Below are 26,835 nucleotides of genomic sequence, written 5' to 3'. Positions count from 1 at the left end.
CGTTGGTGCCAGGACAACAGCCTGCTCCTGAACATTGGTAAAACCAAGGAGCTGATCGTGGATTATAGGAGAGGACAGCGGGAGACACACACACCACTGAGGATTAACGGGGCTACCGTGGACAGGGTGAGCAGCTTCAAGTACCTGGGGGTCCACATCTCAGAGGACCTGACATGGTCAACACACATAAACACAGTAGTAAAGAAAGCGAAGCAGCGCCTCTACCACCTGAGACAGTTAAGGAAGTTCAGAGTATCGGGGAAGATACTCCAGTCCTTCTACTCAGGAGCTGTAGAGAGCATCTTGACCGGAAACATCACTGCCTGGTATGGGAACAGCACGGCACAGGACAAGAGGGCCCTACAGAGAGTGGTGCGCTCAGCCGAGCGTACCACGGGTATTGCGCTACCTCCCCTGCAGGCTCTATACAACAAGAGGTGCAAATCCAGAGCCTGCAGGATAATGAAAGACCCCCACCACCCCAATAACAGCCTGTTCCAGCTGCTGAGGTCAGGCAGACGCCTGCGAATTCTAGAGACTAAGACGGAGAGGCTTAGGCTAAGCTTCTTCCCCCAGGCCATCAGAGCCTTGAACAATGAACATGAGAGACACAGAAACTGAACTATCCACACACAAGTACATACACGACACGCACGCTGAGCACGCTCACACACTAGCAGCCACTTTAACACTCATGCCGCACACACGCACACTTATGGCCAGAGGAAAGGCCACTTAAAGTAGTATAACATCAGGAACAGTGTATTGCACTACTAAAGCTAACTAGCATGTCCTATATGCTCTGTAAATACTAATGTACAGATACCGAGATGGCACACCATGTACCTGTTTATTGCACTGTTTTATTGGATTCTATTAATATGTTGTACCACTGTATTTTTATTGGATTCTATTATATGTTGTACCACTGTATTGCACATCGTCGCGGGCAAGACCAGCCGCATTTCATTGTATACCTGTATGCCGTGACAATTAAAACTCTTGAATCTTGAATCTTGAATCTTGAGAATGCACAATATACAAACACAACCATTTTACATAATGCAAAATATTCCCTTACCCGTTATCCATTCCCTGAGCGAATTAATATGAATGAATGCATTGCTCCACGTAAACCGTGCATGCGCAGCAGCGCAAATGGCGCACACAGAACGATGTATCGCGACAAAGCATAACTAATATCCTAAAACACTCCGTTTCAACTCAACACACTGCCACGACATCCACCGCGTCCTTTAACCCTTCCTAAACATCATTTTCAAAACTCGAATCATACCATATGTCGCTCGCAAACTCACAAAACAGTCGCACGCAAGCTAACAACCTAGCCAGCCTGATGCTCCCCTATCTAGGTCCCACAACATGACGTCAGAAGCGACCAACTTTTGCAAACAACTCCCAATCAACGTTACTATTACACAATCGCCCCATACACAAACAAGCCACTACGCCGCTTCTAACCATAATATTGCACAAGCCCTTTCCACGGCGTTATCTCCCAAACGCTCATACCAGCTAAGTAGCTAGCCAACCTGATGTGATGTTCAATGCCGTTCGAGATCCGTACATTCCATTCAGTCCGCTCGTCACCAATCAAATTCTAAACAACTCACACATGCTTAAATCTAATCCATTTTAAAAGAACAAACTATCGTAAAAGAATTTAAAACATCCTTATTTACCAACGCCGTTTACCCAGTCCAACACGAATCATAAACCAATTCTCCTACCCTTTCTTCGCCCGGCTCCACACACAGCCAGGACGTTCACACACTCCACTCAACACTATGACGTCATCAACCGGCGACTTCTTTCCTCCACCATACTATCATACACAATTGTTACCGCATCAAATCTAACCATTAAAACGGCCACAATCACATCAACCTACGCCCCGATTCGCTTCTTAACAACAATTCCTTCCACAGTGTTTTGTCGAACCTCTCACCTCGCCGCCTTAACGTCCCTAGATCACCGCGGCCCTTCCACAGAGCTAAGCTAGTTAGCCCCAACATCCAATATGATTCGCTTCAGACTCGTATACCGCCCTGATCCACGTTAAAAAACACAACAACCCGGCCGAGTTTGCTATGACCCTACATGGTTACACAAATACATAAATACATAAAAACATAAATACAAACACACCGACCCCCCGTACGAGACATCGATTACATGCACCAAAACCACTCCCAGAACATTGTTTACAACCCACAGAATGCACAATATACAAACACAACCATTTTACATAATGCAAAATAACGCTATCATTATTTTATCATCACTCTGTTCTCTGTTTCTATGTTATCTGTACTCTGTTCTCTGTTCTCTGCACTCTGTCCTCTGTACTCTGTTCTCTGTTCTCTGTTCTCTGTACTCTATACTCTGTAACTCTGTCTACTCTGTAACTCTGTCTCATTTTGCTCTATACTCTGTAACTCTGTCTCATTGTTCTCTATGGTATCATCACTCTGTGGTATGTTCATCACTCTGGTATCAGGGCCCATATTCCCTGTACTCTGTTCTCACCGTGGAACCAGGGCTCATAACATCCTGTACTACAATCACGGTTCTCTCATCTCATATTCTCTGTACTCTGTTCTCACCGTGGAACCAGGATATCCTGTACTACAATCACGGTTCTCTCATTAAACTCTTTACCTCACCCTATAATCTTTTCTTTAAGACCTGACTACTCCGCATTACCCATTAATGTAACATAACCACTTCACAGTCCCGCTTCCTGCCTATGTGTGACTATCCTCCGTTCTACCGCTCCACGCCTTTGCCTTCTAGTAAATTACCTATCCCTAACCTATCCCCCTAAGCTATTATAAACCTCAAACGAATAGGCTGGGAACGGCCTCCTGTGTCCGAATAAACATCCAAACATCAAAAGCCCATGTTTGCATGTTTACTGCACAACAAGCGCGATCCCTATACCTTTGGATATTCTAACCTAAACTAACCTAACCACCGCTCCCCCATTCCTGTACGCAAAAGGCCATATTCACTGTGGGTCCCAACTAGTGGCGTACACAACCAGCCTTCATCCTGTCCTTCTGTCCTCCATCCAGACAACAAACCCCTGCCCTGCAACTATCCTTATTCAAACGCAACAACCCCCGGCTCTTTCCCTGCACGTCCCCAACATACACGCAAGGTCCTGGCACTGAGCAGCCAGCCACATAGACCTCACCGCACATCTTCAGGGGGGGCACAACAGGGAGGGTGGGTAAGAACGGCACCATTTCTGTAGTATATTCCTACAGAATCCTACAATAATCTAAGGTTATTGTAGTACAGTACAATGGGATTGCTTATCTGGAAGGAGGAGAAAGGGATCATACGTGATAGAATTGTTGGTCTCCTCATCTGACTTAAAGCAGATGAAGAATAAACGTGTACGCCAGACAAACCAGAACTATAATTCAACTCAACATTTATTTGAGCCGGGGCCAAGAGTGAATAAAAGGTTGCCTTTCACATACAAAGGATTATCAGACAACATTAACATGGCTGCTGTGTACAGGAATCAACAAGGTTTGCATCTCAAACCCCAATATGTACATAAAACAGTCACTCGTTAACATAATTTGAACATAGAGAATTTACTGTACACATTATACATGAGTAAATCTGGTTTACAGATCAGGGATCTGTACATTACTCTAATCTATAAACAACCATTGGTGTTTCCCATGATTTACTCACGTAAAATGCAATCAGCTCACAGTAGTCTCTGGGTGGGGAGGTGTGATGTCATCTTCCCTCAGTGATAAGAAGGGGGGTCTTTATGGCCCCCCCTTCCTTGATGTGGTCTCAGTGATCTAAGGGGGGGTCTTTATGGCCCCCCCCTTCCTTGATGTGGTCTTTCAACTCAACTGATTACAGAGGCCTGTTCCAATAAACCTTTTACCAACTGTATCTCCCGTATATATGAATTTACCCATTTCTAATATTATGGTTTACTCTTTTGATACTAAACAGTTGATTAATAGATAACTCTGTTTGTGACTTAGTGTCCATGACTGATCATTTCTTCAACAAGTCTAAACTGGTCTGCCCTGTGGTCAACCCAGCTGTCTCTGATCAGCATTTACATACAGTCAGTTCGAGAAGGTGTCGTTTGTTCTCTAATTTTAATTTAGTCATTGCTTGAGTGGGGGTGGAGAATGGCTCTCTGTCACCCCTGTATCCATCCATATTTAGCACTGAAAACCCACTCTGCTTGTTGACAGAGTAGCTGTGATGACTTATACCAGAATTCTATAACAAGAGTGTAATCACCCTTCCTTTCATGTGACATTCTAAATGGTAGTATTCTTTGTAAGTTACCTACACCAACCTTTATTTACCAGATAATATAACTGTGATAAATATACCAGGATTTAGAGTGAGTCACCATTTCGTCTGTGGGGTGCAACTTATTTACATAGTCTTTGTTGTCCCCTGATTACATTAGCTTGAGGGGCTTTTTATGACCTGCCACTGTTCTCCTACATACCGTTTGGGTAAGCAGTCTTCTTATGAGAGGGGGTTGGTGTGGAATGTCTCTCTCCTACATTATGACTCTCTAATTATTCACACCTATTAATTATGAAATTCAACGTCAATATTTACCACACCTTCACTACCACACTACAGAAGGTTAACCATTCACTACCACACTACAGAAGGTTAACCTTTCACTACCACACTACATAAGGTTAACCTTTCACTACCACACTACAGACGGTTAACCCTTCACTACCACACTACAGAAGGGGTTAACCCTTCACTACCACACTACAGAAGGTTAACCTTTCACTACCACACTACAGAAGGTTAACCTTTCACTACCACACTACAGAAGGTTTACCTTTCACTACCCCACTACATAAGGTTAACCTTTCACTACCACATTACAGAAGGTTAACCTTTCACTACCACACTACAGATGGTTAACCCTTTCACTACCACACTACATACCGTCTTTAGTGAAAGGGTTAACCTTCTGTATTGTCGCAGTGAAAGGGTTAACCTTCTGTAGTGTGAATGTGAAAGGGTTAACCCTTTGGTAGTGAAAGGGTTAAGATGTAAAATTGTGAGTGGAAAAAAAGTCTCAGAAAACAATAGAATGGAACTTGGATATAAATGTATAGCGACTCCTGCATTCTTCCTCTTTGCACAGGCTCTCTTACCTGCTCAGGCTTCTGATACAGGGTTCTTACAGTCATCGAAACACCTGGAATTGATACCCTCTTGATTAGGGTTGTTTTGCAGGGTTAACTGTTTCAAATGGACAGTTGACCCTCGTATTTCCTGGGTCAGCGCTCAAGTGTGCTGCTGTTACGTATGAATGTTGTGTCCATTAAGGTCTTGCACCCTGATGTAAATAAATAAAAATTTGTGCTTTTCTTCTCCTGTTTCGCACACACTGACTTTGAATGGCAAATGTGTAAAAAGTAAAAATAAAAACCCCTATAGGTGATATTTTTCTGGGGTGCGACCGTGAGTAACTGTTCCTCCTTGTCTTCTGCTCTCTCCTCGCAGACCGAGTGTGGCAGTCAGTTCACTTCCAAACTGGAGCAGATGTTTAAAGACATGAGTGTCTCCAACACCATCATGGATGAGTTCAGGCAACACGTACAGTCCAATAAGGTTGTAAGACTGCCCCACACACACACCTACCTACACAAAACACCTTTGTCTTAACCCTTTCACTGCCACACGACAGAAGGTTAGCCCTTTACTGTCACACAACCGACGGCGATGCTCCATCATTAGCATCGCCGTCGGTTGTGTGATAGTAAAGGGTTAACCTTCTGTCGTGTGGCAGTGAAGTCGTTAACGGGGAACGCTCTGGGAGTTCTCAAATCAAATGTATCTGTAAGGCCCGACAACACATGTTAATGTCCCCATGGGCCGGACGGACACGCATTCTTTAAACCAAGAAGAAACATCACAAGAAATCAAGAACAAAACAAAAAACCAAACTAATTTAAATAAATGAATGCAACACTCCCAGACATACTCTACGCGAAGTTAAGAAAAACTCACTAAAACCTAGCAATAGGAAAAAAGCACCACAGACAATGTGGAGGGGAGAAACCTTAGAAGGGCCGTTCAAGGGGGGACCTCCCTTCTTAGATGTCGGTGATAGTAGTGTTGCAATAAAACAGGCGAAACAGTTGGTAAGCATGCACATATATACGTGTAATGAAATACAAATAAGTACATGCAATAGCAACTAGGGTACATAAGAACATTTTATACCTGGAGAGTGTTTATGTTGTCATGCAAACTGCAATGCTACATGAAAAGAAAGAAACCTGACTAGGGATGTCCGATATTATCGGCCTACCGATATTATCGGCCGATATTGGCATTAAAATGTAATATAGGAAATTATCTGTATCGGTTTTCAAATATATATAAAAGTATGCATTATGTTGTGTTTTTTGGGGGGGAAACCCCGCATATATCGGTATCGGAAAATTAAGAGTTGGACAATATCGGTATATCGGATATCGGTAAAAAAGCCAATATCGTACATCCCTAAACCTGACCCGATTATTTTGCCCGCAGACGTAACGGATGTGAAATGAGTGAGTTGATTGGTGTTCTGTCTGTCTGTCTCCAGGTGTCTCTAGGCGGTGTTGACCTCATAGTAAGAGTGCTCACCAGTGGCTACTGGCCCACAATGGCCACTCCCAAATGCACCATCCCTGACTCTGCCACATTCGCCTTCAACGGCTTCAAAAGGTAGGAGGCTTTCGGGACTGCCCGACCTTTGTTTTTTTAAAGGATAACTTCGCTATTTTGGACCTTAGACCCTATTCTGTCCGGTAATGTACCTGACGTAATAGAAACCATAAATTCACAAAAGCTACAGTTTCCCTGCAGTCTCTCACTGGGCTACAATGGTAGACAATGGGCAATCGTAAATCCTTTGCAAAAAACAATAAGTGTCCTCTCCTGTGAAATTAATCGCAATCGGAACATGTTTTACGGCCAGCCCCCCTCTCTCTCTCTACAACTAGCTAGAGTACGGTAGTTTGCGGTGTGTAGTGCAGTCGGGTAGGGCTGTCTTAAATACTTCGAAGCTTCGTTCGATGGGCATGGGATTCGAATATGAAAATAAAATTCGAATATAAAAAATTAAATAAAAAATTAAATGTAAAAGTTTTTTTAGCACAATCAGCTCTGCCTCTCTTTGTTAACTACAACAAGCAATGCTGTTTGTTATTTAAGATGAGGTCGGACTCGGCACTGACAGATTTGTGTTCATTGTGCTGCTTTTATAAAGCCTCAAATGACGGCTTACAATATTTCATGAAAGCAAAGTGTTTCGTTTGTCTAAGATTTAAAAAGGTTTAAACTTTACAGCACTGACAAAGTTGAACAAAGTGCTGTACAAGTCCCACAACATAAAAAATAAATGTATTTATACATTTAATTTTTTATCTCGAAGCTTCGATTTAAAATCTAATCTCGGCCCCGAAGCTTCGAATTCCAAAAAAAAAATCGAAGGTCAGCCCTACAGTCGGGTGAAGTAGTTCAGTTTCAAATGGAACTGTTGTTTCAGCATTCAGGATTGCGATACGTTTCACAGGAGAGCATACAGGAGACCGGTAAAAGAAATACACCCAGAGTTTCCCGTCTCGAAAAAAGCACATTTATCCTTGTTTTTGCAAGGATTTTACGATTTACGTCTTGCTATTGTAACCCAGTGAGAGCTTGCAGGGAAATTGTAGCTTAGCTCATTAAGTTGAACCTGGACCCGGTCATGGAAGACCGGACCGCTCAGTGAAAGGATGGTCTCTGCGTCCAGTACACGGTAGACGGACCGCCAATCGGGGGTCCGAGGTCCAAAAACTCAGACGTTATCCTTCTATGTCTGCTGCCGCTTGGACAATCCATGTAAGTTCCTAAACGGGCCGGGCCCTGTGTGTCACCCCCCCAGCTTCTACCTGGGCAAACACAACGGCCGAACGCTCACACTCCAGCACCATATGGGCTCTGCAGACCTTAACGCAACCTTCTACGGGGCCATTAATAAGGTACAGGCAGAAATCACATCGCTACAAGTAAGACCAAGATGGAAGCATTGTGTTGTGTATGTGTATCTCACAACGGTGTTCACTGTGCCTTTAAAATGGCACGGTGGTGTTACGACAGTGCTGTGAAATACCGTCAAGTGTTGTGGTAACGTGAGTTGGTATGGTGTGTTGTTGTGCACTGGTGGAGCATGTAATAAAATGTCTAAGCGTTACGTCGTAGTCCGGTAAGTTTTTTGGATACGTAATACACGGTTTGGTTCTTTTGGAGACGGGGGGGGGGGTAGGATAATATCATTGTTTTCCCACTGTGCGGTCGCGAAGCTCGGTCGCTCAGCCCCGCTCTCTTGTCTGCCCTCAGGAGTACGGCTCGGAGGTGGGTGTGGGGGGCGCCCAGGTGACGGGCTCCAACACCCGGAAGCACATACTGCAGGTCTCTACCTTCCAGATGACTATTCTCATGCTCTTCAACAACAGAGAGACGTTCACTTTCGAGGTAAGAGACTTCTCGACACACGGTTCGCACGTTGTGATCACACTCTTCTTAGCGCCGGCCTGGCGGGCGGCGTCTATTCTTAACCCAAACGGTTCATGCGTTTTGCGAATCTGATTGGCCACTGATGTTTCTGGTCATGTGACATGTGCGACCAATCGCGTGACGCGCCCATTTCCGCCTTGACCAGCAGCAAACCCTAACCCTAACCGTTCTATCGCCATGCTCTAAGACAAACCCTAACCTTAACCAACTTTGAAAGAGTGCCTAAGCTTAACCGGGGAAAGAACTTGCCGTCACACGATTGGTGCGACCAGAAACATCAGTGGCCAATCAGAGCGCAATACGGGTGTCGTATATTTTGGGTCAGTACTCTGCTTCTTCTGTGGCTACGTGTCTGGGTCGACCACCGGTCTCTGGTGCAGGTGTTTGTGCAGAAGAATCGGAGTCCACACGAGCAAGTTGGAGTGGTATTCTATAGAGCTTTTTTTTTTTTTTTACTTTTTTTTTTAGCGTTTATCGCTTTTCTGGTCAAGCATGACCGACAGAAACAGGTTGAAATGGGATGTAGAGCAGGGGAAGACATTCTGAGAAATGACGGCGGGTCCGGGAATCGAACTCGTGTCCCCCAGATCCGTGACGAGCACGGTTTTCCCCGACGCAGAAATAGCGCCGAGATATGCGGTGAGCTACGGGAGCTCCCTTCTATAGAGCTTTTATTTAAAAGATTCCCTAAAGGTGGTAGTCTTAAAGCTCTCTGAAATATCATAATACACACTCTCTCTGGATGGTTTCCAGTGTTTACAAAATCATTATTTCAGCAGGTTTGGTCTTCGTTTGGCATTTTGCATAGTCGCAGTCATCATTGGCATGGTGGAGCGGAGGGCCTTCATCCTGTATTCAGTTACTGATCATTCGCTTCATCATCATCTTCATCTCCATCTGGCCTCGTCTGCCTTGTGTCTGTTGTGTGTATGTCTCCATCTCCTTGGGCGCGGCCATTTAAACCTTTCAGGCCTGCCCCCGCTCTTGTCGTGTCATCACGATGGACACACACACCTCAGCCAATCCAGCACTCTGACGCCCTCTCTGGACTTTGTACCAGAGGAAGAAAATCTCCCTCTAGGGTAGAGTGACTGTTTTGTTACATAATGCCTTGCTTGATTAAAAATACATTTGTTTCATTAAATCATGTTATTTTTTATTATACCTGTATCCCTGGTCTGGTCCTACTGGACCTCGTAGTGAAATCCCTGATCAGATGTGACTATCAGATAAGCAGTTGGACTATAACAGCATTTTTACATAGGTTCCAGTTTTCAAATAACACTTAATTTATTTGCCTATTTACCTATTATTATCACCAATTTAATATGTATTTTATCTTTGGATTATTAGTTTCCCTGTTTTAGTCAATTCTAACAGTTCTTCCCTGGTCCTCGCTGAACCCAGATCTGTTCTCACAGGCCCTTTTCTCATGATCAATGATTGTCTCAGCTGCTCTAATACCATAAACACAAGGTTATACCTGTTTCTCTTCCGTGTCTGACTGTTGGCTATGTGTGTTGCAACGTTTAACCTAAGGCCCTATCCTCGGAGGTAATCTACTGACCTCCATCATAGCTGAGTTCAGTTGCGTTTCTTTATGGTTTATAACTAACCTATCTGACAAAACCATCTGTTTTAGCTTTTGCAGACAAACTGACTTGTCCTTCAGTGCTTTCACAGCTAATTCTGTTCAGGGTCGGTTCTGACCAATTGGTAACATATTGGCATGGAGTATTAGCCTGTACGATTACGGATACCATACGGGAACGTGGAAGCATGCACCGTTTGGGTTAAGAATACAAGCGGCCTGGCGGTGCGGTAGACCCACAATGCATCCTTCTAAATTGGTCCTGTAGAGCGTGGCACTAACGCCGCCCAGGGTTTGGGGTTCAATTCCCACTAGGGCCACACACATGCTAGTAGGGCTGGGCGATATAACGATAACGATAATTATCGCAATATATTTTAATAATCTATATTGGGGGGGGGGGGGGGGGGGGGATATATATTTTGTTTTGCTAAACCCAGAGACAGTGGACAGACTTGTTTTTCTTGCCTGCAACTTAAAGTAATGGCTTTGCTTGTCCAAATGACAATACTGACCAAATTGAGATATATTTTTCTCTTGTCCATTTATTTAGTTTGCTTTCTAATTTAAAATACAGTTTGAAACCGTCTGTACACAGTAGGCTATGTGTGCTAGCAGAGCTAGTCTCCAGTCGCGAGTCACGGTGCACATGTGCGGTGGTTTGCACAAAAAAGTGCCAAAAGATAGAAAAGAAACTAGCTAGTTCAACTCCCCTGGAGCCACAGCCAGCAGAGAAGCCTGTTTACTTTCGCTTTCAAACCAGCTGCAGCCTGAGAACTGTGTGTGAGGGGCTGTAACACTAAGGGCCCGCGTCCACCTATCTCACAAAAACGCTGGTAGTGCGCCGCTAGTGCTGGCATGAAGCGCATCTTGTAGATGACTACAGCCATCTTATTATCGTTTTTTCCTGCCGCGGTTTTGCGTATTTTAATACACTTTATTGTATATTAATTATATATATAGTTATTGCCAGACACCACAGTTCGCCCTTTGCTTTTTATTAGCTTTTTATATTGTATATTAATTATATATATAGTTATTGCCTGACACCACAGTTCGCCCTTTGCTTTTTATTCGCTTTTTTGTAGTGTATTCGTGTAGTTATTATTATTAGTGTATTTGTGCTTTGTCGCGAATCTCAATGGCCCGTCTCTTGTGGGAGACAGCCAAGACAGGCAGGCAGCTCCGGTGTCAGGTTACAAACAGAGTGGTAGATATGAATGGCTGTGATTGGTTGTCTGAAAATGAGCTCAGCGCATCGCTCTGAAAGTTCAGAAAGTTTCAACAAAGAATTGCTAAAAAAAATTATAAAAAATGTATACTTATAACAATATCGATAATTATCGTTTTTGGCCATATCGCCCAGCCCTACATGCTAGTAATATGTCTCTCTACTAGGGATGGGAATTGATAAGATTTTATCGATACGATTCCATTATCGATTCTGCTTACCGATCCGATTCTTTATCGACTCCCTTATCGATTCCTGATACATTTATATTTTAAATAAATGTATTGGAAATGCAACAGAACTAAGCTGGTTAGAATACCAACATGCAACTTGACATTTCTGATTGTCATTTATCATTTATTGTTGAGCCCCCATGTCAGAAAAATACAAAAACTGTAAAAAATTTATTAACTATACACTTAAATAAAATAATGTATTTGAGAACTAATTTAATCTATTGAACTGTATAGTTGCATTCAATAGGTCGTTATTGCAAAAGAGAATTTGTTAGCAATAACCTACCTGTATAAATAAAGGCCAGCTCAGTGTTCTCTCTCTGTCTCTCTCTGCAATGAGCATGGCTATTTAGCTAGCTAGCGGCTAACGTTACTTTACCATGTAAATGAATGACTAGGATGCAAAGCACTTTCAGTTTTCACTGCACACACAAAACAGTAGCAATATCGAGCCCTTTAGGTTTTCCTAGTCAAGGAATCAAAGCAGGACAACAGTAAGATTTTGGTGGGACAAAGTGGGACAGATAGATAATGTAAATTTCTTTATTAGAATAACTCGTCTTCACCGAATAGATAAAGGTTCAAAATTAAAATTAAAATAAAATAAAAATAAAAAAATAAAAACTTCACCTAGCCATTTTATTTGGATCATCATCATTCCAATATATTCAGGTATTAAATTTCATTTTCAAAATGGCTAGGTTAAGTTATGAAAGCTGGAGGGGAAACAACATTGTATTTGAAGTTACTGCACTTTGCCTGTACATTACCTGTATAATTATTTAAGGAAATCGTGCAGCAGAGTGCAATATCTGCTTTTTTGGGGTTAATTAAAATAATTATGTCATATTTTTGTATGCCTAAAGATTACTTCATTAATACATGTTAAATCTGGGTACTATCATCTATTTACCTATAACACATTTTGGATGGCAAGTCAAAACACTTTAAAGCCATTTTTCACTGTTTGGAAGTTACTGCGGTCTGCCTGGGTTTTGAGTGTGATTTTGTAGTTACTGCAGTTTTTAAAACCCCATATCTCCAAAACTGAGCGACATTAACATCTGAAACTTGGTCACAAGATAAAACATTTATTGACAAGGTCAATTTCACTCATAACAAAATTTTTACTTTTTTCAAGTTACTGCGGTTAGCCCTTGACAGGGCAGTATACTACTGCCTACAAGGTCTCAAGGATACAGTCCCACTCTCAGCATACAAGATCGATGGTCTGCTGCTGCTGACTCCCAAGCGATTCATTCAAGTGAAACGGAACTGAGTCCAGCTAATGGTGAATAGTTATTTTATTAATCAATTATTGTGTCTTTATTCACTCTAGTTGTGTAATTGACCAGTTCATATTCTGTATAAGTTCATATTCTGTATATGTTAATAATAACGCTTCTGTGTTGCGTTTATGGCTCCTGGTATATCGCCTTGTACTCTGTACTGAGAACACTAACTCTACCACTGCCTACAAGCAATGGAAGCAGTCAGAGCAGAGTGGCATTTATGCCCATTGCCTCCTATTGTTCCTCGAGAAACAAACGTTTGGGACTTGGATGTTGCCTTTGAGATTCTGATAAACTCTTTCAACTCTAAAACTTACTTGGATGAAATTACAATAATGCCAGCTATAGACGGTTAAGAAAATTCGAACTGTAAAACTCTCAAATGTAAACATATTACATAAAAAATAAAGAACAAGGTACATTGAGTAGTTTGGACCTATTGGCTGAACATCTGCAAAGTAGTACAGCAACTTTTGAAGGTATTATTTTGACATGACAAGACATTTCAGATGAGTTTCTATAGACACACTTTTGAGGTGTTGGTAAGTGCTTTGGGGTAGTGCATAGATTAGTCCAAACATTACAGGAAGGAATCACCAAATCTGGGGAAGCTGATCATGATATGACTTTCAATGACAATAGAGATTGTCACAGGCTGGTAGTGAACTGGACTTGTGTCATGATCACTGATTACAGTAAGGAATAGAAACTCATCTGAAAGAAGGATGTGGGGTGAGGTATTAATTTCCTTGTCATGTCAAAATAATACCTTCAAAAGTTTAATGCAAGAGCGGTCAGGTGACGTAGCGGAGATTGCGTTCGTCACCAACGCTGGAGACACTGGATTCGCGTGTTCGAATCCAACTCCCTGCGTTGTCACCAGCTTGGCTGGCCGTTCACACTAATACAATTCGGCAGTATTAGGGGGTGGGGAAGCTGGCGGGTGGGAATCTGGCGTTGTGGACAGCGACGCCTACAGGTCAGGTCTCGGCGCTTGCTAAGCGGGGCAGGACTTGGTGGAGATAGCGTGCCCTCCCACGCGTTACACTTCACCAATGAGAGCCCTCGCTGCCAAGTGAAAAGACGTCACTGGCTGTCGGCGCACGTCTTGGGGGAAGCGTGCGATCGACTCGGGACGCCCTTATACCGACTCGTAGGAGAACATGCATACAGCACCAGGTAGGGGGGGGGGGGGGGAATTGGCACAACGACTAATTGGGACAGGGAGAAAATCCATTGAAAAATCAGAAGAAAAAAAAATGATTGCATCATCAAGTCATTCTTGAGAGTCTGCAACCTGGGCAACAGTTTACCAGCTTCTAGACCTAGTAAAATCTTCTGAATGAATTCAAAAGTGTTGGTAAGTCCCTTGGGGTAGCTGAGGTGTAGTGCATAGATTAGTCCAAACATTACCAGGAAGGAATCACCAATCAGAGATTGTCACAGGCTGGTAGTGAACTGGACTTGTGTCATGGTCACTGATGACAGTAAGGAGGGCCACTGCAACACCCTGAAGCTCTGGCTCATCAGGCGTGTCCTGAAGGAATGAAAGAGACATAATAATCACAAATAAATCCATGGTTTCTACAAAGTGCAGCACAAAGCTAAGTATATGGAGTTGTGTTTGTAAGTTGTTTATATTTTAGTTAGAACTATTTTTTTGGTGAGAAGGTTATTTTTATTTAACCAGGTTAGTCCCGTCGAGATCAAATATCTCTTTCACAAGGGAGACCTGGAAGGAAGGAAGACTGATACTTAGCATTTTGATTAACTGTTCACTTAATATACAGTTGTACTGTAAATTATTTTCACTCGCCGTGTTCCCAGTTTTGGACGCCTTCTGTCTGAATAACGTCATCAGTCGAGGAAGATGGCGGTCAAGCTCAGCGTAGAATGTGTTGGGCAGGTTCTGGTTGGCAATCAGCTGGAACTCTGCATACACCTATATTTAAAAACAGCAGGACAATATAGTATATCAACATCAATTAGTCACTTCAACTTGGTGGATCTCTTACTTTGTTTGGTTTGGGCTTCAGAGCATGACGGCGGGATTTCTGGTCAACCATGTCATTACATGCTTTGCGGAATCGGTCGCTGATGACTAGCTCACGGGGGCGCACAGAACACACACGCAGATGCGCCGCTAGAGTATATAAACCAGGCTTAAGAATCACAAGTTTCACTTTAAAACACACAGAATGTGCCAAATGTTAACACAGGAAAGAGAGCTGATCTATATTACCTCAGACTCCATTTTGAGAGCAGGCCAGAGGTCCATGAGCTCTTTCACTGGTGGGCTGGACTTCACTATGGTCTGTCGGCGCAGGGCAAATGTGGTCTGCATCAGCTTTCTAATGAGGGGCAGGTTCTTGAAAATAAAGATGAAGATGAAGATGAAGATGAAAATAATTTGTGATTTTAAAATCAACCGTTTTCAAGTATAAACATCACTACTATGTCACAAATACATGTAGAATGTAAAACGTTAGGTTGGCAATAGTTTAGCAATAGGTTAAAAGTGTACTTATATCATTTTAAGTTTTCTATTTGCGATCGTCTATTCTGACCCGGAACCGGAAATGGAAATGTTGAACCATCGGAATTGTAGTTTACTTGTGGCCATTTTGTAGAGGAGATCGCTAGATTTCTCCGATCTACACTTCCTGTCACATACTATGGTGGTTCAAAGTTCAGCGTTCTGAATGAATCATATCAATAATTGTTATGATTCGCGATAATAAGCTACAAAAGGTAACGTTTTTGACAAATATTGAAACGCAGTCAGTTTCTCCACACTATTGTTACCATGTAGGAAGAATTAGATCTGAAATTAGTTTCAAAATGGTTACACTGTGGGGGAAATAAAATACTACAGTCGATTACAGTAAATATCAGTATCTGTTATTATGCACGCCTGGTGATACTATATCCAAATTGAACTCGGCCATTTGAAATATACTATATGTATATATAAATGTGCTAATTGGCTATAATAAGGTAATGTATAAGCATATATTCTATATTCTATAATAATATTTCAAATTGCATTGGTCCGGATGGGAGAATTCAGTACTGTATATACAGAACCTTCAGTTTGATCATCTTCCCTTTATCAATTTCCTTAGATATTTTGTACACATGATCTCAAGAGGGTACTGAATGAGCTCAGTGGCAGTTTTTTAAGTTTTTAAGTTTGGTCATTATTATCATGGTTTTATTCACTGTCAAAGATGAAAAGAAAAATCATAATTCATATTTTCCTTTGTTTCATCACAATTTAAGCAAGCCTAGTAATAGACACAATATTTCTGACACTGAGAATACATTCATTGAGGTCCATAGATGTTCCTAGATACCAAGAATATGCAAATAGCCCTTGTAGAAGTGGAGCAATATTCCATTTACCTAGGTATACATTTTATGCAGATTTTCACCTGGGGTGGAACAGGTCACTAGTTACAACAATGCTTATGTAACTATTAAAAACGTACATTTTAATCACGAAACAAAATGGCAGACTAACGTTAGCTAGCATGCTAGCTAGCTAACGCTAGTAGCATGCTAGCTAGCTAACGTTAGTAGCATGCTAGCTACTGTAATAATATGCAATACTATTTGCTAAAACAAGCTCCAAACTATTTGCCACGGCACAGAGATAACATTTAGTCAAACGATAACAGCCCGGTGATGGTATCTGAACGGGATCATACTATTCCCATAAGAACTCACTTACCAGTTAACTAGTATACTATCTAGCATGCTAGCTAATAATGCTAACAAGCTTCGTTCTGTAGGCTACTAGTTGCCACCACGGTAATAATTCACAAAGTAGCATGTAGTCAAACGATGACAGCAAGATTATGGTATGTGAATGGCATAATACATTATATTGTCAATGACTTACCAAGGAGTTTGGCTCAGACTATTTGTCAAGCCAGTAGTGAAGACACCATCGCGCCAACGGCAAGTTACGTTTGAATACCTCAAGTCCTGTGAGATCTTCTAGGTCTCGCGAGTTGCTTAGGACTACCCTCTCGAAGGGGAGGGGAGGGGGAGGAGGGGAGGAGGGGAGGGGGAATCTATACTAAATTGATTCAACAACAGTTTTTCAAATGTTGAAATGGTATCTGTAATTAAATATTGAATCAACATAGCTTTTTCAACCTCAACCAAAAATAACCAATCTGACCAAAATCCAACATTTAATTAATGTCTTTTGCTATCTGGGAAACATGCAGGTTGCATGTTTTCATGCAGACATCATCACACTAATGTTACTGCATCAGACAGTAATGTTGAAACATAGAAATTAGTGGAAAATATATTTTTTATAAGATAAGATAAGATATTCCTTTATTGAAATCATGGGTACAGTGACCGTGACAGGCCCGGATTGATTGATTGATTGAAAACTTTATTAACAGATTGCAGAATGGGTACAGTGACGTCACAGGCTCGGATTGATTGATTGATTGATTGATTGATTGAAAACTTTATTAACATCTCTCTCACTTTCTCTCTGTCTCTGTCTATGTCTCTGTCTCTCTCTCTGTCTCTCTCTCTCTCTCTCTCTCTCTCTCTCTCTCTCTCTCTCTCTCTCTCTCTCTCTCTCTCTCTCTCTCTCTCTCTCTCTCTCTGTGTCATGCTAGCATACAGGCACAGGTCATAGATACTGGTCAACCGTGTCATGCTAGCATACAGGCACAGGTCATAGATACTGGTCAACCGTGTCATGCTAGCATACAGGCACAGGTCATAGATACTGGTCAACCGTGTCATGCTAGCATACAGGCACAGGTCATAGATACCAACAGTGTCATGCTATACAGGCACAGGTCATAGATCAACAGTGTCATGCTATACAGGCACAGGTCATAGATACCAACAGTGTCATGTTAGCATACAGGCACAGGTCATAGATACCAACAGTGTCATGCTAGCATACAGGCACAGGTCATAGATACCAACAGTGTCATGCTAGCATACAGGCACAGGTCATAGATACCAACAGTGTCATGCTAGCATACAGGCACAGGTCATAGATACCAACAGTGTCATGGTATACAGGCACAGGTCATAGATACCAACAGTGTCATGCTAGCATACAGGCACAGGTCATAGATCCAACAGTGTCATGCTAGCATACAGGCACAGGTCATAGATACCAACAGTGTCATGCTAGCATACAGGCACAGGTCATAGATACCAACAGTGTCATGCTATACAGGCACAGGTCATAGATACCAACAGTGTCATGCTAGCATACAGGCACAGGTCATAGATACCAACAGTGTCATGCTAGCATACAGGCACAGGTCATAGATACCAACAGTGTCATGCTAGCATACAGGCACAGGTCATAGATACCAACAGTGTCATGCTAGCATACAGGCACAGGTCATAGATACCAACAGTGTCATGCTATACAGGCACAGGTCATAGATACCAACAGTGTCATGCTAGCATACAGGCACAGGTCATAGATACCAACATTGGCATGCTAGCATACAGGCACAGGTCATAGATACCAACAGTGTCATGCTAGCATACAAGCACAGGTCATAGATACCAATAGTGTCATGCTAGCATACAGGCACAGGTCATAGATACCAACAGTGTCATGCTAGCATACAGGCACAGGTCATAGATATCAACAGTGTCATGCTATACAGGCACAGGTCATAGATACCAACAGTGTCATGCTATACAGGCACAGGTCATAGATACCAACAGTGTCATGCTATACAGGCACAGGTCATAGATACCAACAGTGTCATGCTATACAGGCACAGGTCATAGATACCAACAGTGTCATGCTATACAGGCACAGGTCATAGATACCAACAGTGTCATGCTATACAGGCACAGGTCATAGATACCAACCATGTCATGCTAGCATACAGGCACAGGTCATAGATACCAACCTATCACACATATCACACCTCTCACACCTCTCACACCTATCACACCTATCACACCTCTCACACCTCTCACACCTCTCACACCTATCACACCTCTCACACCGATCCCACCTATCACACCTATCACACTTATCACACCTCTCACACCTATCACACCTATGACACCTCTCACACCTATCACACCTCTCACACCAATCACACCTCTCACACCTATCACACCTATCACACCTCTCACACCTCTCACACCTATCACACCTATCACATCTCTCACACCTATCACACCTCTCACACCTATCACACCTCTCACACCTCTCACACCTATCACACCTCTCACACCGATCCCACCTATCACACCTATCACACCTCTCACACCTATCACACCTCTCACACCTATCACACCTATCACACCTCTCACACCTATCACACCTCTCACACCTCTCACACCTATCACACCTCTCACACCTCTCACACCGATCCCACCTATCACACATATCACACCTCTCACACCTATCACACCTCTCACACCTATCACACCTCTCACACATATCACACCTCTCACACCTATCACACCTCTCACACCTCTCACACCTATCACACCTCTCACATCTATCACACCTATCACACCTCTCACACCTATCACACCTCTCACACCGATCCCACCTATCACACATATCACACCTATCACACCTCTCACACCTATCACACCTCTCACACCTCTCACACCTATCACACCTATCACACCTATCACACCTCTCACACCTCTCACACCTCTCACACCTATCACACCTATCTCACCTCTCACACCTATCACACCTATCACACCTCTCACACCTCTCACACCTATCACACCTCTCACACCTATCACACCTCTCACACCTATCACACCTCTCACACCTATCACACCTCTCACACCTCTCACACCTATCACACCTATCACACCTCTCACACCTCACACACCTCACACACCTCTCACACCGATCCCACCTATCACACCTATCACACCTATCACACCTCTCACACCTATCACACCTATCACACCGATCCCACCTATCACACCTCTCACACTTCTCACACCGATCCCACCTATCACACCTATCACACCTCTCACACCTCTCACACCTCTCACACCTCTCACACATATCACACATCTCACACCTATCACACCTCTCACACATATTACACCTATCACACCTCACACCTATCACACCTCTCACACATATCACACCTATCACACCTCTCACACCTCTCACACCTCTCACACCTCTCACACCGATCCCACCTATCACACCTATCACACCTATCACACCTATCACACCTCTCACACCTATCACACCTATGACACCTCTCACACCTATCACACCTCTCACACCAATCACACCTCTCACACCTATCACACCTCTCACACCTCTCACACCTATCACACCTATCACATCTCTCACACCTATCACACCTCTCACACCTATCACACCTCTCACACCTATCACACCTATCACACCTCTCACACCGATCCCACCTATCACACCTATCACACCTATCACACCTCTCACACCTATCACACCTATCACACCTATCACACCTCTCACACCTCTCACACCTATCACACCTCTCACACCTATCACACCTATCACACCTCTCACACCTATCACACCTATCACACCTCTCACACCTATCACACCTATCACACCTCTCACACCTATCACACCTCTCACACCGATCCCACCTATCACACATATCACACCTATCACACCTCTCACACCTCTCACACCTATCACACCTCTCACACCTATCACACCTCTCACACCTATCACACCTCTCACACCTCTCACACCGATCCCACCTCTCACACCTCTCACACCGATCCCACCTATCACACATATCACACCTATCACACCTCTCACACCTATCACACCTCTCACACCTATCACACCTCTCACACCTATCACACCTCTCACACCTCTCACACCTATCACACCTCTCACACCTCTCACACCTATCACACCTATCACACCTCTCACACCTATCACACCTCTCACACCTATCACACCTCTCACACCTCTCACACCGATCCCACCTCTCACACCTCTCACACCGATCCCACCTATCACACATATCACACCTATCACACCTATCACACCTATCACACCTCTCACACCTCTCACACCTCTCACACCGATCCCACCTATCACACCTCTCACACCTATCACACCTATCACACCTATCACACCTCTCACACCTCTCACACCTATCACACTTCTCACACCTATCACACCTATCACACCTCTCACACCTATCACACCTCTCACACCTATCACACCTCTCACACCTCTCACACCTATCACACCTCTCACACCTATCACACCTATCACACCTATCACACCTCTCACACCTATCACACCTCTCACACATCTCACACCTATCACATCTCTCACACCTCTCACACCTATCACACCTCTCACACCTATCACACATCTCACACCTATCACATCTCACACCTCTCACACCTATCACACCTCTCACACCTATCACACCTATCACACCTATCACACCTATCACACCTCTCACACCTATCACACCTATCACACCTATCACACCTATCACACCTCTCACACCTCTCACACCTATCACACCTCTCACACCTATCACACCTATCACACCTATCACACCTCACACCTATCACACCTATCACACCTCTCACACCTATCACACCTCTCACACCTATCACACCTCTCACACTTCTCACACCGATCCCACCTATCACACCTCTCACACCTATCACACCTCTCACACCTATCACACCTCTCACACCTCTCACACCTCTCACACCTATCACACCTATCACACCTCTCACACCTATCACACCTCTCACACCTCTCACACCTATCACATCTCTCACACCTCTCACACCTATCACACCTATCACACCTCTCACACCTCTCACACCTATCACACCTCTCACACATATCACACCTATCACACCTCTCACACCTATCACACCTATCACACCTCTCACACCTCTCACACCTATCACACCTATCACACCTCTCACACCTCTCACACCTATCACACCTATCACACCTCTCACACCTATCACACATCTCACACATATCACACCTCTCACACATATCACACCTCTCACACCTCTCACACCTATCACACCTATCCCACCTATCACACCTCTCACACCTCTCACACCTCTCACACCTATCACACCTATCACACCTATCACACCTCTCACACCTCTCACACCTCTCACACCAATCCCACCTATCACACCTCTCACACATATCACACCTATCACACCTCTATACCCATTCTGCAATCTGTTAATAAAGTTGTACTTAAGTTATGCTTTTACATTATACTTACTTAATAAGTGAATAGTTCCAAGTCAATCAAAAACGATGAGTTTTATTTACTCAAAACATAATGCGGTTTACAGTCTGTATCTACTTAATTATCTTAAGTTGTACTTAAGTTATGCTTTTACATTATACTTACTTAATAAGTGAATAGTTCCAAGTCAATCAAAAACGATGAGTTTTATTTACTCAAAACATAATGCGGTTTACAGTCTGTATCTACTTAATTATCTTAAGTTGTACTTAATTTATGCTTTTACATTATACTTACTTAATAAGTGAATAGTTCCAAGTCAATCAAAAACTATGAGTTTTATTTACTCAAAACATAATGCGGTTTACAGTCTGTATCTACTTAATTATCTTAAGTTGTACTTAAGTTATGCTTTTACATTATACTTACTTAATAAGTGAATAATTCCAAGTCAATCAAAAACTATGAGTTTTATTTACTCAAAACATAATGCGGTTTACAGTCTGTATCTACTTAATTATCTTAAGTTGTACTTAAGTTATGCTTTTACATTATACTTACTTAATAAGTGAATAGTTCCAAGTCAATCAATAAAGATGAGTTTTATTTACTCAAAACATAATGCGGTTTACACTCTGTATCTACTTAATTATCTTAAGTTGTACTTAAGTTATGCTTTTACATTATACTTACTTAATAAGTGAATAGTTCCAAGTCAATCAAAAACTATGAGTTTTATTTACTCAAAACATAATGCGGTTTACAGTCTTTATCTACTTAATTATCTTAAGTTGTACTTAAGTTATGCTTTTACATTATACTTACTTAATAAGTGAATAATTCCAAGTCAATCAAAAACGATGAGTTTTATTTACTCAAAACATAATGCGGTTTTCAGTCTGTATCTACTTAATTATCTTAAGTTGTACTTAAGTTATGCTTTTACATTATACTTACTTAATAAGTGAATAGTTCCAAGTCAATCAAAAACTATGAGTTTTATTTACTCAAAACATAATGCGGTTTACAGTCTGTATCTACTTAATTATCTTAAGTTGTACTTAAGTTATGCTTTTACATTATACTTACTTAATAAGTGAATAATTCCAAGTCAATCAAAAACTATGAGTTTTATTTACTCAAAACATAAGAACACGTCACACGAACTCAAGACATTCAAGTTAGTAGAACTTTCATAGAATATTGAGTATACCCTACTCAAACTAATTGATTATTTTGAACATGCGGGTTTACAGTGTACAAGACAATGACCTGATCTTAGATTGCACACTCTCTCCTCTGTTATCTCCCACAGCAAAGATAATTAGAATTCTAACAAGAAATGTATTCTCAAATGGGGGTCCCTGGAACAAAATCTTCTCAAATAGGCGTCCCCGCGCTATTTTTTGTGTCTTATTTGTTTATTGTTGAATTGTTATTGTAATTATTGAAAAGGTGTACAGGGATAAATCAAAGCCCATACATGTATAAGCACCGTATAGGCAGGCACACGTATACATATTTGGGGGGGGGTCCTTGAAACGGAAAGGATTTGTGACCCACTGCTCTCCACAAACCCACCCCCACAGGAGATCCAGCAGGAGACGGACATCCCAGAGAGGGAGCTGGTTCGGGCGCTGCAGTCCCTGGCCTGTGGGAAGACCACGCAGAGGGTCCTGACCAAGGAGCCCAAGTCCAAGGAGATCGAAAATGGCCACGTGTTTACAGTCAACGATCAGTTTACTTCCAAACTGCACAGAGTCAAAATACTTATGGGTGGGTGTAGCATTGTGTGTGTGTGTGTGTGGGGGGGGGGGGGGGGGTTAGGTATGTATTTAATTATAGGTAGGGGCTAGGGAATTTTGTATCCAATGCAATGTCCAATTTTGGCCTCTGTGTGTTTAAAGGTGCTATGTTGCAGATTCAGCCACTAGATGTCACTAGTGCACCAGCATCTCAGACCAAAACAAACAGACCTATGCTTCGGCCATGCCCATTACGTCCTCTCGGCAAAGTCATTATTTCTTATATTCTTCAAGGAAGTATTTTCTGGAGAAACAATTTCTTGCCTAAAATGTTTAAACGATCACGGCCTGAGAATCCATTACCGTTTTTAAATCAACTTAAGACATAACTCAACCACAGTGCTTTTCCTTAGGGTCCTGAGGTGGTTTGCTTTCCTTGGCCATCCTATTATTTTAATTGATCCGAGACTATAGTATTTTAAAGTGTTCTCTATAAATACAATGATCATTATTATTATAACCCATTTCTCTTTTGAAACTCACGGAACATAATGTCGTCCGTCTCTCTCCCCACCAGTTGCTGCCAAGAAGGCCGAGTCGGACCCCGAGAGGAAGGTGACGCGGCAGAAGGTGGAAGACGACAGACAACACGAGATCGAGGCGGCCATCGTCCGTATCATGAAGTCCAGGAAGAAGATGCAGCACATTCTCCTGGTAGCAGAGGTGGGTAGCAGAGCTGACTGCAATCAATCAATCAATCAATCAATCAATCAATCAATCAATCAAATTCACTTTTATAACACATTTAGACATGACACTTGTCAACCAAAAGTGCTTCACAGTAAGTTGCATAGCTAAAAACAAAGAAAAGTGCTAAAGTATAGAATAAACAGAAAATATAAACAACCAACGGACAGACAAAGAAACAACAACACGTCAACAAGCAAGGAAAGAGTCAGAGTGAGTCAGGGAAGGCCAGGCGGTAGAGATGGGTTTTGAGTTTAGATTTGAAAGACTCGATGGAGGGGGCCGATTTGATGGACATGGGGATGCTGTTCCAGAGGTCAGGGGCTGCAACAGACTTGAAATTGGACCTACGGGTAGTTAGGAGACCCTTGTCAGCCGATCTGAGGGCCCTGACGTTGGTACGTTGACTGCATATTAGGTTACGTCCTGGTAGCAGAGCTGACTGCAGGTTAGCTTACATCACATCCTGGTAGCAGAGCTGACTGCAGGTTAGCTTACATCACATCCTGGTAGCAGAGCTGACTGCAGGTTAGCTTACATCACATCCTGGTAGCAGAGCTGACTGCAGGTTAGCTTACATCACATCCTGGTAGCAGAGCTGACTGCAGGTTAGCTTACATCACATCCTGGTAGCAGAGCTGACTGCAGGTTAGCTCACATCACATCCTGGTAGCAGAGCTGACTGCAGGTTAGCTTACATCACATCCTGGTAGCAGAGCTGACTGCAGGTTAGGTTACATCACATCCTGGTAGCAGAGCTGACTGCAGGTTAGGTTACATCAATCAATATGTCTATGCACTATGCTGCTATGCCTATACTACTACCTACTATGCTAATATGTCTATACTACTATGCACTCGGAGTGAGTGAATCCAGTCAGGGGTAGTAGCAAATAATGAATGAGAGAGATTTGGTAACGGGCCATTGAATTCAAGGAAAGAAAAAAAGGTGCTGCAAAATAAATGGGTCAAAATGTGATTTCTTTTCTTTGGAGGAAATAATAAATAAATGTATATTGTTTAGGGGGTAATTTTAGAAGGGAAAAAAGCCCACATTGTACTCATGCCCATGCATTCATTGAGAACCGTTCTTTAAACCCTCTTGGGGAAGAGTGTCATCAAAAGTAACTGGGTAGCTCAATGAGGAAACTAATGGAGCGTGAAATTAGTTTACAGTGAAGTTTTCACCATTTTCTGGAAGATGAAGAGCGTATAACCTGTAGGGCAGGTGTGTCTTACTTTTCTGAGTTTGTTTGTTTTCCAGTGTGCGTTGATTTAGTGACTTTAGTAGTTTACCACCAAAGGGAAGTTGGCGCGTCAGTGCCACACGGCTGGTTTTACTGCACACTAGTTACTCTAATTCAACCACACGACCCAAACTGTTACACTGTTTACACACTAAACGGTGTAAACTGTCCTAGCGTAGAAGTGTTTCCTCTTCCAGAAAATGGTACTCTATTTTAAATCTGTATTTCAAGTTTTAATTTAGCTTTCATTCCGTTCTCCATTGCAGGCAGGAGTACAGTGCAGGCAATTTGTTCTTCTTTTTTTCTGAACATGTCGTAGTACCTGCTAGTACTACGTCGTATACATTTTCAAAATGGCTGCTGTAAGGTTGGACCTAGCAAATTGTGTAGTTGAAAAACGATTGTTTCCCGACAGTTCTGTTAATGGTCTCTCTCTCTCTCTCTCTCTCTCTCTCTCTCTCTCTCTCTCTCTCTCTCTCTCTCTCTCTCTCTCTCTCTCTCTCTCTCTCTCTCTCTCTCTCTCTCTCACTCTCTCAGGTGACCCAGCAGCTCCTGGCGCACTTCAACCCCAACCCCATGGGCATCAAGAAGCGTATAGAGGGACTAATAGAGAGAGAATACTTGGCGCGGACGCCCGAGGACCGTAAAGTCTACACCTACGTAGCATAGAGCAATAATTAAGGCCTTAGTTTGTCTTAAAATGTCTTAAATCCATCTTTCAGGTCTTAAAAATGCCATAGAAAAGAAAAGATAAAATGCCATGTCATCTTATGTTTTATTAATTTATTATGAAATCTGGGGAAAAACGGTAAACGGGGGAGATAAAGTCGGGACTTTTTATTGACCGTGTTGTAGCATCAACGCAGACCGGAATGGGGCGGAACCAACACA

At 42.7% G+C, this 26,835-nt stretch overlaps 1 protein-coding gene across 1 annotated transcript in view; it reads left to right on the top strand.

The window, feature by feature from the left end:
* Window positions 1-26,613, top strand: part of LOC311243437 (cullin-3-like) — a gene marked incomplete at both ends in the record, with an annotated part of 135,687 nt that extends 109,074 nt beyond the window's left edge. Inside the window, 7 exons of the mRNA XM_084332667.1 lie at window positions 5,557-5,664; window positions 6,647-6,768; window positions 7,970-8,066; window positions 8,425-8,559; window positions 23,795-23,981; window positions 24,528-24,673; window positions 26,482-26,613. Of these exons, the coding sequence (XP_084188793.1) occupies window positions 5,557-5,664; window positions 6,647-6,768; window positions 7,970-8,066; window positions 8,425-8,559; window positions 23,795-23,981; window positions 24,528-24,673; window positions 26,482-26,613 (927 nt within the window). The remainder of the gene's footprint in view (window positions 1-5,556; window positions 5,665-6,646; window positions 6,769-7,969; window positions 8,067-8,424; window positions 8,560-23,794; window positions 23,982-24,527; window positions 24,674-26,481) is intronic.
* Between the last annotated feature and the right edge of the window lie 222 nt (window positions 26,614-26,835).

This window comes from Notolepis coatsorum, assembly GCF_963971535.1.
Source record: "Notolepis coatsorum genome assembly, chromosome: 17".
NCBI lineage: Eukaryota > Metazoa > Chordata > Actinopteri > Aulopiformes > Paralepididae > Notolepis > Notolepis coatsorum.
Note: the sequence above shows the minus strand (reverse complement) of the source record. Positions and strands in the feature narration are given on the sequence as shown.